The sequence below is a fragment of the Elephantulus edwardii genome, unplaced genomic scaffold (assembly GCF_000299155.1).
Source record: "Elephantulus edwardii isolate Elephantulus edwardi_28Jun2011 unplaced genomic scaffold, EleEdw1.0 scaffold00003, whole genome shotgun sequence".
NCBI classification, from domain to species: domain Eukaryota; kingdom Metazoa; phylum Chordata; class Mammalia; order Macroscelidea; family Macroscelididae; genus Elephantulus; species Elephantulus edwardii.
Genome location: NW_006399753.1, coordinates 22424626 through 22441555, shown reverse-complemented (window position 1 = coordinate 22441555; position 16930 = coordinate 22424626). Strand labels below are relative to the sequence as shown.

The 16930-nt window shown below is 41.9% G+C and overlaps 1 protein-coding gene across 1 annotated transcript in view; it reads right to left on the bottom strand.

The window, feature by feature from the left end:
• The window catches only part of SAMD12 (sterile alpha motif domain containing 12), a 222052-nt gene extending 210413 nt beyond the window's left edge, over nt 1-11639 (bottom strand). The window contains 2 exon segments of the mRNA XM_006879479.1: nt 11090-11268; nt 11567-11639. Of these exon segments, the coding sequence (XP_006879541.1) occupies nt 11090-11268; nt 11567-11639 (252 nt within the window).
• Nucleotides 11640-16930: the final 5291 nt, after the last annotated feature.

Here is a 16930-nt window from a genome sequence, read left to right as displayed (position 1 = left end):
AGATGCTGAAGATAGTGAAACAACCACGGAGCAAAAGAGAAAATGAGGCAAAGGGCTTCATGAGACAAGAACTGAATTATAATTACTTAACATTTTGATCCAAGATCCTTTAGAGGAATCCAGATCAAGAAGAGGTGGGGAATGCAGAACAGAACTTAAAATTTCATTGTACATGAATCATGTCAAAAGTAACTCAATGGCAGTGTACAATAACCCTGCCTTAGTCTGCTGGAAAAATACCCTTAACCAAGTTACTGCTTGATGTTTTATACAGAACTGTCAGTATAAATGAAGAAGGCAAAAGAACAGTCATTGCTCAATGAATTCTTTATTAGGCTAAACTTGTACTGCTTCTGGGCCTCCAGATCTTGGAGAAGTCATAGAATTTCAGTCTCCTTGTGTGTACATTAGTTGGTCAGATGCTTCTTTGATTCTCTTTGTGAAATAGCCACAATTCAAGGCCTCAAATATGCTCACTTATATAGTCACACTTTCCAGAGTTTAACACTTAAGAAGCACTTACCTGATCCAATTAGGGTTTACTTCTGAGATCTGTCCAAGTGTCTGATGGGAATGACTTGGGCTCTTGGAATTCACACGCATGAAGTCATTCTGGCTTATCCCTTTTGTTCTTACCCTTCTGACAATTCTTAATAAAGTATGTGCTCATTATGTCTCTCATGCCTTATGTCCTTTCGTATCTTTCATGACATTATGCTATATTGGCAGCTTCAGCTGGAGACACTCTTGCTCCCAGAGCCAAAAAATACAGATAGCCAAGAATTAGATCATCCTATCCCTGCACTGCCATAGATCTTACCACAGGCAGCTGAGCAATGTGATTTGATCAAGGTTAAGTACAATCCACCTCTCATCATTTAACCCAAGTCCAAATTCTTTCAGCTTTAGGTTTAATTTCATGGTTTAATCCCAGATTAATGCATCTTGTTCGCTTTTATAAAAGTCTATCAGGCTCCCTGCGGTCAACTTTCCTTTATCTGCCTGTGGTTTATCCAAATCACCAGGCTTTCTCCTCCTCTGGCCTCCAGCACCCCACGCCAAGGCCAGCTCCTTTAATTCTCTGCCAAAGAAACATAAACGAAATCTAATATTAGCCTAATGAGAAAAGTCTATTTGCTGCCAAGGATTCACATGCTGTATCCCAAAGCCAAATGCCAGCACTTATTCACTGTTTTAGATGTTGGCATTGCTTCTCCTTTATATAACACAGTGAGCAAGTTCTGCTATTATTTTCTCTTAGGAACAAAGAATACATGCAACCCTTTACCTCCTATTCTTTGGCCCTTTTGGTCAGCTTCTCACTGTACTGGACTATTGTTGATTTTCAAAGATATAGATCATCTGAATATTTAAAAACAGGGAAATAAATTTTAAAAAAATAACTTGGATGCAGAGTGATTAGATTAAGATCTAAATTCCAGCTTCTTTCAGTGATTAGCCAGGAATGAAATTTTTGCAAATCATGTCAATTCTTGTTTTTTTACACTGTAAATAAGGAGTATATAGCATTTGAGAAATGAATGGTCTAGGGCAGGGAAGCATCTGGGAGGCATAGTCAAATATTGGCAGGGAAGGGTAACAACAACTTTATGAAACTTTACTACACAGAAAGGAGACATTCTCCTCTGACCATCTAGAAAAGCAAGTTTACACGTAAGCATTCATAATTTCCCATGCTGTCTTTAAGCTACTTTTAAGAACACATCCCAGGTGTCACAAGTTGAACGACTTACTTACCCCTAATGTCCAAAACATTAATCAATTTGGACAGGGCAGGTTTGGCAGTTATATTATGGTGCAATCTGACAGTTATGTAATGATGTAATCACCACCACCACCACCCTACATGTATGTGATCGATCATTTTTAGGTTGATTAGGGTGGGATACAACATCTTTACTCGGGTCACACAGTGATCTTATACAAGGGGATCTGCCTAAGGCAAACAGACATAAAAGGACAGAGAACTGAGCAAAAAGGAAAGATGACCTCATTCCTACCAAAAAAGAAGAGCCAGGCATAGAATATGTCCTTTGACCTGGAGTCCCTACATTAAGTAATCGTTAAAATCTGTGCTGTAATCCTGAAGGTACACAGTTCGAATCCACCAGCTGCTCTGTAGGAGGATAGGCAATCTCCTCTTATGCAATTAACCGCCTCTAAAAACTTGCTGGGAGGGTGAGCTGTGGGTTGGTTCTGACTCAATGGTACTTAGCAACAACAATAGACCTAGACTCACGGAAAGACTAATACTAAGACACGTGGAGATCCCCAAGGAATTGCAGGCCCATAGGTGTTAAGACCTCCCTGCAGAGTCAACAGAGAGAAAGTTTCTTCCTAGAACTCAGACCACCTCCTTCTAATCTCTGGAGGCCTGGTGTTCCTTAAAAAAAAAAAAAGATGGACAATCTCCTCCCCTGAGACTTACCTAAAACCTTGCTGGAGGGTCAGCTATGAGTTGATTCCAACTCACTGGCAGTGAGTTCGAGAATATATTCTACAAAACCAGTGTGTTTGAGAAGCTCTGGTAGTCTAATGGGCAAGGAGCTGAGCTGCTAAACCAAAGATGGCAATTCTCTGGTGGTTCAAATCCAATAAGAGTTCTCAAAGAAAAAGATGGGCTCTCTAACTCCTATGTGATTTACAGCCTCTGGAAACTTACTGGAGGGTCAAGTATGAGTCAGTTCCAACTCAATGGCTTTTGGGTAGTGGGGAGTGCATCCTCTACTACGAGATAATGAATTTCTGTGTGTAAAAGTCATCTGTTCGTGGTATTTGTTTGTCATAGCAGCACTAGATAACTAAGACTTTGGGGAACAGCCTCTAGGCTGTCTTATCAAGTCTGCTACTCTTATCAAATAAGTAGGCTGATTTTATCAAGTAGGCTGAGTTGCCATAGAAACAAAATTTTCACCATCAGAATATTCAAGAGTATCACTTTTAAAACAGACTCAGACTTCTGAGCATTCCACTCTTCTCCTGACTTAGGCATACCTGTACCTGGACCCAAGGACAAGGGTCAGAGAGGCTGGTAACACAATTCCATCTTCACTTCTACACCCAGAGAACTCCAGTGGCTTCCAGATCACACCACTGCTGTCCAAGGTGATGATGGAAATGATCTGCATGGTAACCTCCTAGAAATACGTGGCTAGTGAGTACTTGAAATGTGACTAGAATGATCTAGGATTCCCCCCCCCATTTTAATCCACGTTCTTTAATTTAAATAGCCACTTATAGCTGGTGGAAACTATACTGGATAACCCAGGTAGAGAATCAACTCAAGCTCCTCAACACAGCATTCAAATTCCATTTGGCAAGATGCCACCTCTCTGTGCCAATCTCAGCTTCCACTATACAAACCCCAGACTGAAGTTGAACACCTGAAAATCTCTGCTGGCATACCGTGGCTTAAGATGAAGACATCATGGAGAAGGATGTCTTCTATTCTTAGTGCTACATACTGGAATTTTATCTGTACCTCACAGACCAAGATCTACCTCTGCTGTTGTCTGACGGACCCATCCTTACTGTTCTGCAAATGCAGAGTTAATTAGCTTCAAAACTGATTTTTCTAGGAAGACCTTCAGTCACAGGGGGCTGTTTCTTTGGAATTGCACTTGGTCTTGAGAACCTTTGAGTTGTCCTTGTGTCTACATGACTACAGTGGTATGGAAGAATGGTGGGATACATTCTGTGGGTCAAGGAAACCCATTCTTACCTGGGCTCTCACCTAACAACTATGCATGTCCATGGGTGCATGAGGGGGCAAAAGAAGATGAACTCTTAGACGTATGATCGACATGAAATGTGATACTACTGCACCTCAATGGGATGGACTTGTATAGTGACTGCAACAAAAGGTCTGAGCGTGACCAAGCTCGTGAGGATGACACAGGATAGATAGGGCAACGTTTCAAATTGTTCAGAGTTGCTATGAGTTGCCATTGACTTGACAACATTAACAACAACTACACCTTATGCAAAAGAAACAACCTTACTTGATGAAAGTGAAAAGGAATTGAAGCACTCTTGAAGATCAGATAGTACAGCCTTGAGCATGAATTATTCCTCAGTATAAACAAAACCAAAACCCACACAACTAGGCAAATGGCTGGCAATATGCTAAACAGAGAAGGACTTCATTTCACCTGGATCCATCACCAATACCAATGGGAACAGCCGTCAACAAGTCAAACTATGTATTGCTTTAGGCAAATTTGCTGCAACAAGACCTTGTTCAAGTAATAAAAGTAAAGATGTCACATTGAGGACTAACATAGTGTGTCTCCTGATCAAAGTCATGATATTTTCAATGTATTCATAAGCATTTAAAAGTTGTACAATGAATAAAGTAGATTAAGAAGTAGCGATGCCTTTGAATTACGGTGTTGGTAAAAAAAGTGACAAACCTGTCTTGAACGAAGTCCAGACAGAATACTTCTTAGAAGCAAGGACGGTAAGACTTCATGACTTCACCTCATGTAGTTTGAGCATGTTATCAGAAGGGACCAGTTTCTTGGACAAGGGTATCATGTTTGGCAAGGAGGGGAAAAGAGGAAGTCTTTAGCGAGATGCATTAACACAGTAGCTGTAACAATAGGCTCAAACGACGATTATGAGACTTGCACAGCATTGGGTAATGTTTCATTGTACTCAGAGTCATATGTGTTAGAACCAACTCAATGCACCTAACGCCACCACATCTTTTCCTTATATCCATTTGCAAAGCTAAGCAGATGTCATCTTTGTGTCTTGAACACACAAACATAGGTTTAGTGCTGTATTGACAGTCTCTCCCTGGGTCCCCCCCACAGGCACTTGGGATTTATATTGTTAAATATTCTTTGCAGATCCTTCTTTCAGCTAAAGAATTAACGGCACAGAACTAAGAGGTGGCTCTGTTGTGCACAGGATGGTCACTGTGAACCAGAACACTTAATTACAGAAACATTTCAACTAGATGGATCCATTTTCTCCCCAGTGAGACTGAATGCTACTCAAGGATAAAGGCTTGAGTGGGATTAATCCTCTCCTGTTTTCTCTCTGGTCTGTAATTGTTCGAAGCCACTTGCGGTGCAAACAGCCTCCTTCTGGAATTAAGGTCCTGAGTATTGTGAGAAATTGGCACAAGGGTTAGAAATTCCTTCCTAAACTAAAGAAGCAAGGAAGACTTTTGTTTCTCCCAAAATTCAAATGTATATGTGTTTTTAAATTCTATTTCAAAGTCAAGACAGCAGGCCAAGCTACATGCTACAATCTACCCTTGGGCTATGGTAATTGAGAGATATTAGATAATAGGTTTTTAAATATTCTCAAATGTATGTAAGGCCAAGCTATAAATCAAAGAAGAGAAAACGCTAGGGGTAAGAAAAGAGGGAAAACTACTGCAGTGAGAATTTGTAGAGCTCAGAAGAACTGCTGGGGATTTGAAAGTAATGACAGGCTGTAGGGATTGCTCTCAAAGCCTCACAGGGACAGGATGCAAAGTAGCAGAATCCCACAGACATAATCTGCCTGGGACCAGGTATCCTGAGTAAGCCTGTACCCAAGAAAGCATATATGTGGCTTACTTTTGCATAATCAGCCAGAAGCGGAAGATAAGAAATGTCAAATGGAAATATTAAAAGAAATTTTAGTTCAAGACTATTGCACCCCAAAAAGGTCAGGTAGAAGGAATAAACATAAAAGCAACTCATCAAGTGGCTTCTATAAGACAAGGCTCAGGGGAGCTCTGGTGGCCTAGTGGCAAGGAGCTGCAACTGCAATCCCAGAGGCGCACGGTTCGAGTCCACCAGATGCTCTTCCGGGGAAGGAGGGACAATCTCCTCCTGTACCAGTCAGATCTGATTTGATGGTACACTCACACAAAAATAATTTAAAAAAAAAAAAAAGACAAGGCTCACAGACAAAACCCCACTGGCTTATCAAATAAGCTGATAAGTAAGAGCTAGAAGTGGGGAAATGCAGCACCCTGAAAGGCAAGCTTTGGGGTGGCTAGGAGGCAACACGAGTGACAGCAGTGGAGTTTGTGGTTTCAAAGTCTTCACCTTTAGTGATCCACCGTGCAGGAAAAGTCACAGCTGAATTACTAAAGTTCATAGAGCCATCTAAAGGGGTCTTTAAAAGAAATATGCAGTTTAAAAAAAAATTAAAACACAACATAAGAGGACAAGAGTAACGGTTTTTTCCCCTCATAAACCCAACTCTAGATATAACTGCTACACAAATTATGGAGTAAATCGTTAGGCCTAGTGATCCCTTCATACATAGAAAGGCATTTTTACATAAATGGAAACATATGTACATATTGCCCAGTCATCAGCTCTGCTCCTCTACTCCTCCTGTTAAAGTACCATCACAGGTATGCTGCACAAAAATGCACACAGGTCTCACTGATCCTTAAAAAGGAAGAATTCTATCGCATTGCGTTGGTGTACAAGGTTTCTTCAGGCCGTGCCCTAAATAGTGACACTCGGGCTGTTTACATTAATTTCTATACTCTCAACAGTGCGATAGTGATCATCGTTCTGCAGTCATTTTTGCACATTTGTATCATTACTTCCTAAGGACAAGTTTTTGAAGATGGAATTATCAGCTATGCATACATAGCTAACACTCTGTTGACTCGTATCAGATTGTCCTTTAGAAAAAGTGCACAATTTACACCCACCGAGTCTTTAAACACGCACATGCTTGGCCATGTTATTTCTTTAAATAACATCTAGGTTCTGTTGTTCATAGAGTCTCTATGAGTCAGCCCACTTGGCAACACCTAACAACAGCATGTGCAAGAAGCTCTAGCTTTGAAAGAGTTTAGGAACTCAGCTGCCGTACGAAAGGATGGAAGTTCTAATCTGCTACTGGCCTTGCAGGAGAAAGACCTGGGAACATATTTCTGTAAAGATGACCCATTGCCACTGAGCCTGTTCCAACTCACCACAACACTATTAAGACAAAGTAGAACTGCTTTAGAGGATTTCCAAGGCTATAAATCTTTATAAAAGCAAACTGTCCTTTCTCTTGTGAAACACTCCTTGAATTTGAACCATTGACCTTTTGGTTGATAGTTGAGCGTTTAACCACTTTCATTACCAAGGCTCCTTCTCATAAAGATTACAATCTAGAGTATGCTACTAGACCATCTCTACTCTGTCCTCTAGGGTCACTCTATGAGTCAGAATTAATTCAATGACACACAACAACAGCAGCTAAATTCAGAGTTGTACAACTTATCCGAGATTCAATTATTTATTCAAGAAAAAGATAACACATAACTCTACTGATACATGCTACAGAATAGAAACCTTAAATGTATTTGTACACAAACAAAACAAACTAAATGTCTGTGGTAAAGAAACTCCAAGTTACACGGTAGAGTAGGGGACCAGAGTAGAACATTATGGCACTTACGTTTCATTCTATCACCCTCACTCCTGGCTGTCTGCTCTCATCTACTCTCCCATGAAATAACAGGAACACATCCCTAAATTTTAATATTTTACTGACACTTCTCATCAATTCAACCTTAGCTAAGTGCAATGTGAGTGTGAAAAACCCCAGAACCTTTTTGTATACCTTTTGTCATTGTATTGGATAAACTCAAATAAACTGGCTTCCAATATATAGACAATTCCTCAGAAAGGGTTTATTACAGACTACTGAATTCTCGGGAGATCTGGTGACTTAGTGGTAAGGAGTAAACTGCCAACCCAAAGGTATGCAGTTCAAATCCACCAGCTGCTCCCTCGGAGGGGGATGGGCAATCTCCTCCCATGTGATTTACTGTCTCTGAAAACCTGCTAAAGAGTCAGTTATGACCTGGTTCTAACTCAATGGTATGCAACACCATCCCCGCCACTAAATTCTCCATGAGACATGTTTTCAGCAAAGGAAATATAAAGGGACTGAGAGACAAATACGAGTGTCATTATCATGAAAAGTCAGAATTTACTGCAATATCTCATATTCAAATAATTCAGAAGTAATCAAATCCTATCATCATGCATTATTATTAGCAAAATATTTTGTGAATAAGAGATGTAATTTGAAATGTTTAATTGAAGCTAAATTTTAAAATTAGACAAAGATCAGTAACTTTTTTGTTTTTCCTTTGCACCCTCATTTTTAATATTTATTCACTCACTCTTTAAAAATATTTCACTAAAGCCTATTTGAGGTTGGAGGATGCTCATTCGTAGTGACCACTTGGATTCACTAGAGTGGAAGTGGGAGGAAGACAACACAGGAAATACAGGCTGAGCTTGGGCATGTCCTTTCAGTGATGTCCACCTAGCATGCACTGTTGCGTAGATGGACAAGGAAGGTTGTTGATTTGAGGAGCAGGAAGTAATGAGGGCCCCTGGGTGGTTGACTGGACTTGGCCCCACATGGGGGGACAGGGCTGAGTGAGGAGAGTGCTCTGGAGTGCAGGGAGAAGTGGGCTTGCACTGATGCAGCTGATGCCCATTTGAACCTAGCCATGAAAGGCTGGGGAGGAGGTGAGCAGAAGCCCAATCAGATGAAGAATGATCCACACGGGGAGCTAGGGTTGATCGCTGCAACTTAATGGCTTGCTCTGGCCTGGTCTTTGGCTTGTACATGCAGATGCTCGAAGTTTCTAAGTTGAACAGAGGACCCTGCCGCAAAAAGGGGACATGTTTGTGCCCTCACAGCATTGGTATGATAGGGATGGACAAATCAAATTGGCTATCTAAAAGGGGGATATTAAGGCATGAAGAAGCTGGCTTACACATTTCCAGTGATTATTAGCAAGATGACTGTTGTTGTTAAGTACCGTCGAGTCGCAGGCGACTCATAGCGACCCTATGAAGGAGAGTCCTTAACGCTTGGGTGCCTTTCTTCCTCTCTCCAAGTTCATAGGGTTTCCGGAGGTAAGCTATTATGGAAGTGGACGCCACTCCTCCTTCCACAAAATGACTGTAAGAGGGGGGAAAAAACCTCCCATAATATATGAACAAAAGAGAACATAAAGGAAAGACCGTATAAACCACAATGCACATGCATGAAACAAAATGCATATGAATGATAAAAATATTGATAAAAGTATCTTTTCAGGAAAACCTTATTTCTCTTCTGGGCTCAAGACTACACTAAAAGGACTCTTCATTTTTTCATCCTGGAGGTGGCCCCACAAACTGATCAAGTTTCAGTGCAGTAATATTAATAATTAAAAGCAGCTGCTGCTAAATGGGCCCTGACTCACGGTGACCTTCTTCGGGTCTTCCAGTTTGCAAATCCTGAAAGGGAGGAGACTGCCCATCACTCTCCTCTGGAGCAGCCGACAGATTCCAGTTGCCAACTTTCTGGTTAGTAAGCTGATCGGCCACGCACTATGCCGCCAGGGCTCCTTGTCCCCAGTACTACTTGTCAAATAAATTTCAACAATTACTGATTTCCCATGAGGTATAATTTCTCTCCGCTAAACTGTGTTTTGAATAGATCATGAACTGCTTAAGTACAAAGTCTGTCTTGAAAGATGGGCAAGTCCATAACTCTCATTTGAAGTAAAGAGACTGAGGCTTCCTTACACACACTTCTGCTTTAGAATCAGGGCCTGGGTCCTGGAGAAAGACATCCTGCTGTGTCAAGCAGACAGCACAGGACAGGAGAGGGTGGATTCTCAAAGACATGGGTTGACACAGCATCTTCCACAATGAACTCAGGCCCAGCAGTGTAGGTAACAATGGCGTAACACTGGGCAGCGTTTCCTTAGGTTGTCCAAGGGGTGACAGTGGGGTAGAGCTTACTTGATGGCACCTAATGGCAACAATCAAGTTTCTAGGGCAAGATATCTGGTATCTTCCTCACTCACCCTTCCCTCTGCCCCACAAAACACACACACAGCAGTTTTTAATTATCCACACCAGAACAATGTTAATTATTCAAAACTGTTGATAAAAGTGAAAAAAGAAATCATTTCTGGTTTGGCAAAACAGTATGCAGGGTGGAGGAGTTTTGCATGGCAGAAAAGGGATCTTTGTACTTCAAGTTTATCCTGGTTGATTGCAACATTTGCTGTCAGAGTTCTGCATACATTTATTCACTTTCACAACATTGGGAAGAAGATTCCCTTGTGTGAAATGCACAAATAAAAACCCAAAAGCTCCATGAGAATGAATGCCCTCCACGTCCAATGGACCAGTGCCCTGAACATGAACACCTCTGCCCTGAAATGAACATCTTCACCGATTTCAGACCAAAATCCAAGTAATATACCAGTTTGTCAACCTTTAAAAGAAGCCCCCTTAACCAATTAATCCCCTATCTCAAAACCTTATTTCCAGGTTTTTACCAACATGTGTTTTCTCAGTTTTGTGGCACCTACATTTAGGCTAAAGATGAACAGAACTATCTTACAAGAGAACAGATCAATTACATCTTTCATTAAACCAGGTCCTGTGCACTATAGGTTTGTTATGGGAACAATCTGCCAATTCATCAAGCATCTTTCAAACAGTAGTATCTGGAATGTTGCTGTTAAGTGCCGTCAGGTCACCTCCGACCCATGGCGACCCTACGTACAGCACCCTGTCCTGAGCCAGTCTCACGGAATCTGACATCAAAATGTCAGGCATAATTCATTAACAAAAGTAGCCCCTATTTCTACAGCACTACCTCTTTTACAAAATGCTTCCCAAAAACATGGTGTCATTTAATCTGCTCAATCTGAGAGGGATGGTAGTTTCTGTGACATCCACTCTACAGGTGAAGAATCTGGGGCTTAGCAAGTGCAATGTGCTTCAGAGTGATCAATCCGAGCCTGGCAGACAAATCTTTTAGCTTTAAATCCAAAACGCTCTTCTCTTTAGCCCTTAGCTCAGAGCTTTACGATACGAGACGTCACAAATGTGTTTCAATTTTGCTCCAAAGGAGATGCAGTCAATATTTTTCACTTATTATAACTTATAATCGATAAACAGTGCTCATTTAAGCTCAGCTACAAGGTAATTAGTAAAAGCCCTCTCAGCTCTTCTGCATGATTGTAACACAAAATAATCAAAGCTGCAGCTTCACAATCTCCGTAGGTAACAGGATTATTACTTACCTTTGCCATCTCGGCTTCTGCCTGCAATCGCCTGGGGGTTCCTTTTTGGTCCAGCACCTTCTGGATATTTTTGTTTTTAATGGATGGAGATTCAACACCTTCACCTTCAATTTGCAGTTTAAAGCCTTCGGCATGGGCCGGGTGGTCTAGGCGTCGTGGACTCAACCCGCAATGGAGAGCTGGGGAAGAGGAAGAACTGTAATTCAGCAACAGATGTAGGAGGGAGGTGGTGCGCGAGGCTCAAAAGACTCCATCAGGTCTAAAGGGGGACAAACAAGGTGTCTGTGCACTGAAGGGGGTGTGATCACTATGGAAAATCATATGGCAACGCCAGAGCATGACAGAGTGGGAAGCACTGATTTGAAGTAAGTCCGAGGTACAAATGCAGATGCTATCAGTCTCAAGTTCTTGAACTTTGAGAAATTTGCCAATCCCCACTGACAGTGGAGAATACCGTATCAGGAAACTGATCACTACCACCCACACAGACAATTATTTCAACCCATACACTTTGAGCTTGTGTCTCATCTCCATCTGGCACACTGTTCATGCCTGCCCACTTCAAGGACCTCTCTAAAGTGCTACGGAGAAAAGATGCCACTTTAAAGACCACAATGCACCTGTCTCAAGTCACAGGATTTTCCACTTGCCTTATATCCATGTGAAAGTGGACAATGGACAAGGAACACAGGAGGAGAATGGCTGCCTTTGAACTGTGGTGCTGGTGAAGAGTATTGAATTTATTTTCGACTGCCAAAAGAACAAACAAATCTCTCTTGGGAGAAGTGGAGCCAGAAGACTTAGAAGTGATGAGACTGTGGCTCACTTTGCGCATGTGGCCATGAGGGGCGCGTCCTTGAAAAAGAGCACCACACTTGGATGGGTAGAAGGTCAATGAAAGAGAGGAAGGTCTTTAATGAGATAGATAGACACAGTGACTGCAACAATAAACTTAGGCATGGAAGAGGTTGTGAGGGTGGATCGGGCAGAATTTCAATCAGAGTTTAGTTGGCATCACATAAGAGCAACGCCACCCCCTTCTGAGTCTGCTTTACCCTTTAAGCATCTACTAAAGTCCGTATTCTTACATTCATCCTATAGACACTGAGTCCTTACAATGTGTCCTCTCTAGGTCAGATTCTGACAACATGGGTATATCTATAAGACTGATATTGTCTTCACTACTACTGATGTTGAATTAACTATTTAATTTATAAGGGAGGAAGGAAAAGGAACGGGTGATTTTGAAGCATGGTTACCACTGCTATGTAGAAGGCAGAAAAAGATCAGAGTGGAAGGCTCTGTGAAGTCAAGGCCAGGGGATTCCAATCTTTATTTTACTCCGTCAATGGCCTTTAACACAGACACCTTCTAATGCCCTATTTCTGAGAGCATTTATTCACAAAATAAGTACTTATTAAGCCTTGGTATGCATCATCTATAGAAAAAGAAACTCTAGTAAATACTATAGAAATCAAACATCCTGCCTAGATGGCCCCCTAATGTGTCAGGAGTGTGGTGGGGGATGGGTCTTTGGCATTTTCTGGTAGGAAATTATCTCAGTTCCCTACACCTCTAAACTCTTCAAATCCACTTAAAGCGCCTTCCTTCCTCTCTTTGTCATGGTATTAGAGAATAAGGACTCAGGACCTTGTCTTCTTCAGGTCTCAAGTTCATCAATAATCTCATCCTAGTCAACATTATCAGCTTTTCCTTTTCTCAGCATTTTACCGTCCAGTCACCTTCTGCACCTTCAAGGCCCTCCATTCACCACTCCATCCAGGGTATGGTCTGTTCTCAGTAAAGCTCTTGAAAGAATTTGCTTGTTTGCAAACAAGCAAATCCAGACTAAACAGTAAATTATTAATTTTCTATTCAATTAACGGCCTCTGGAAACCTGCTGGAGGGTCAGCTATGAGTCAGTTCTGACTTGACAGTACACAACAAGTGTGGTAGTGGGAGAGGTTCGGAGTTAGTGAATATGACAATTCAACTCCTGACCAGCCAAGGGCCCTGGTTGATTTCATCTTTCTATGCTCCTCTCCACAATATCAGCTCTATTGGAAACGTGTGTTTCCATGTAGCATGCAAAGTTACAGGTTTCTGGTTCTCAGCACGCAATAGAGCTTAGTTGACCACAGTGTTCCTCTCCTTTTATTAGGCAGAATTACATGCCAATTCCTGAGTCCAGATCCAGACAGTGGAAATAGAATTACTCTTCCATCACATGACCTTCGGCTAAGGTTCATTTTGCAAACCACATTCCAGCTTTCCAACGGCACAGGGGCAGAATAGTTAAGGAATCGATCACAATACCTCACATCAGGCAGTGGAGAAATGAACAGTCAGATCTTGTAAAAGCAAGAGAAGAATTACTCTTAATACCATTCCATTTTGCCATGTCCCTCATTCTACTGATAATATCTACCTAATTTGATGGAATCACAGGATGGTGTAAAGAGCTAATACATTTGGTTGCTAACAGAAAGGTTGGTGGATTGATCCACCCAGATTTTGTCTGGGAATCGACTTTCAAATAAATCAACCCCTGAAAATCTTCTAGGGTACAGTACTACTAGTACATGGGCCCACCAGGAGTCAGAATTGGAAGAATTGGAAGCAACTGGTTTTGTGTCTAGCACCCAACTGCTGTTTCTATCTCGCCACAATAGGTGTTACCAATTCTAAGCTCCTTAAGGAAGGCAATGTCCATCCCTTCATTCATCTCCATAAGCTGATCCCCTACTGAGAATCACAGCACCCAATCAATATGTACAGAACTTTTGTTCTGCAGCTGAATGAACCAGCAATGAAATGGCTTGTCTTTAAGAGCCTGCCTTAAATCAAAAGAAACTTTTTCTCTGCTAGTAAACACGCTGCATTCGAAACATAAAGTATCTATAAACATTGGGCAGAAAGGGGTGATTTTGACACTCTATACACGTAGGCTTTTTCTTCACGCAAACATTTTAATCCTCCATAGCTGTCCCTCCTTGACTGCAAACCGTGTAGCTGATTTACGTTTGCAGGTTTGGGCTTCTCTTTTCAAAACCACTTCTGACAGGCTTTGCTTTCTTCTCCTGGAAATTTCTGGTTCCTGATATTCACAAACCAAGTCACCCTCAAGTGGCCTCATTCAAGCGTTGACCTTCTCTTTGCTCATCATGCAAAAGGTGTCCTGTTCGCTTTCTCTCCACTGTCCTTGTCACTCCTCTTTCTTGTTCTCATTAAAGCTATTTACTCAATTTACTGGGCTCAGCAGTTCACAGGGCAGCCTGAAGACCCTCTTCGGGTCTCCCTGATCTTCAAGACCACTCCTGTGTCTACTGATTTCTAGCGCTTGACCTGATACTGCTGGTGGTATTTACCGCAAGTACTGTCATCTCCACGTCTAGTTAATTTTAATGTTGCAAAGAGTTAAAAAGTCAAAACCTAATTCAGAGATGTTACTCTTTTAAAAATCTAACTGGATTTTTTTTTCTTTTTCTTCACTGCAGATGCACAAAGTTTAGCATTGGCTCGAAATGCCACTTTGAAGGCACCATCTTTTTGCATAGACAGAAACCTGTTCTCATTTATTTCTGACATCCTTCTAACGACTCCCTCCCTAAGGGAAACATCTCTGTTTATCCCAAAATATCTCTTTATTCAAAGAGTTTGTCAACTACACTTTCAATGTTATCAACTAAACTGTTGGAGAGGTCTGGTGGCCTAGTGATAAACAATTGTGCTGTAATCCCAAAGGCACGAGATTCTAATCCACAAGCTACTTCTCAGGAAGATGGGCAATCTACTCACGACTTATTGCCTCTGAAAGGCCACTGGAGGGCCAGCTGTGGGGCAGTTCCAACTCAATGGCACCCAACAGCAGCTGTCATAATGGTATTTCACTGGAGCCTGGCTTTAGTTTCTTGAGTCAGAGAATCAATAGTCACGATGGTTCAGGAGTCAGAAGATTTTAGAGTTTTCCTGGCAAGGCTAATATTTCCCCAATCAGTTCACAGTTTGAGTAGTAGAAATAGTGTTTTGATTGCTCAAAGTGAAACGGAGTCCCCCTGGGCCTGTCCTCTGAGGGGACCCGTGTTGATAGGACTCAGGGCTAAAGGAACAAGCTATCCTGACATGTAAGGTTGATTTGGTGTCCTCACACAGATAAAGCTAAAGAACACACTGTGGTCACTGCCTTCATTCCAAAGTACAAGTCCGTTGACCTTGCTGGCCAAGAACTCACCAACTTCTTCATCCTTTCAGTCTCAGCCACACCATCCTCCTCCTGAGATGTACCGGAGGGTAAAGCCTTGCTCACAGGGAGTGTTCCTTTCTCCTGAGCTAGGTCAGTTGATCTTGCTGGCCAAGAACTCACCAACTTGCTCATCCTTTCAGTTCCCAGATGCATCATCATCCTCCTGAGATGTACCGGAGGACAAAGCCTGCTTGCAGGGAGTGTTCCTTTTCTTCTAGGCTTTGTCATGAATCGTCTTCGTGTGCCATTGATTAGGAACTGACCCATGGCTGGCCTTCCAGAGAGTATTCCAAGACAGTTAACTGCACAGGAGACAGCCCATCCTTCCCTTGAGCAGCTGGGGGATCCCAACCACATGCCTGCAGCACAGCCTCTTACCACTAGATCACCCGAGGTCCCTGATGAATCGAGACGCCATGCAAACACCTCCACTGGCAAGTTAAGATGTTCTGGCCCTGCACTGAGGGCAGTATGGCCATCAAGAACAAACCACAGACACAGTCAGGACTCTGCCACAACCAATATTAAGAAAACCCATGCCCCCTTATTTGCATGGAAAAAAATCCTTGTTGTTGTTGTTGTTATGTGCCATCGAGTTGCTTGAGACTCATAGCAACCCTATGTACAAGAGCTCTATACACTCTTCTATCCTGGGCCAACCTAGACATCTCAAATGCACTTATTCCCACCTCTCTAGTCACAGAATCGATCCATCTCATCAAAGGTCTTCCTCTTCTTCGCCGCCCCTCCACTCTACCAAACATGATGTCCCTCTCCAAGGACCAGTACCTCCTTGTAACATGCCCAAAATATGTCAGACGAAGCTTCAGAATCCCTGACTCCAGGGAACATTCTGGCTTCACCCTCTCCAGGACAAACCTGTTTGTTCTCCTAGCAGTCCATGGTATATTCAACACTCTTCTGTAGCACCACAGCTCAAAGGCATCAATTCTCTTTCTATCAACCCTAGTCACTGTCCAACTCTGATGAAAACATTAATATTTCTCTTCTTTCCACTATAACTGATTTTTTGTTAATCACTACTTTCTCTTATTAGAAGAATTCTCTGTGTATGTACACACCATGTAGTACAAATATTTTTTCACATGTCTGCCCAGTCAATGCCTAGGAATACCTTCAAGGAAGTGACCACTTCTTGCTGATCTTTACAAATCTAGCACTTAATCAAGTGACCAACCTATAGTAGGTGCTCAGTCATTGCGCGTGGAATGAGGAGAGATAAGATGGAAAGATACTGACTCAAGCTTACCTACTAGAATTCACTTTATTTTCTCAAAGGGCAAATAAATGTTGTTTTCAAGTAAGCTGTGGAAGTTACCAAAACTAAGTTTAAAGCACAAAAATCGTAGAGCTGTCCGATTTTAAACTGGTGATCTACTTGGCTAGCTTTTGCAGAGCTAAAAATGTATCTTATTCATCTATGTAACTGCAAAACCTAAAAAAAACTGGTCAGTTCTGGCACCCAGTACATTCTTGATAATGAATGAATGCACTAAAAACAAATGTAGTCCAATCTCCATCAATGGTGGAAATTCTGGTGGTCTAATGGTAAGAAACTGCACTGCAATCCCAAAGGC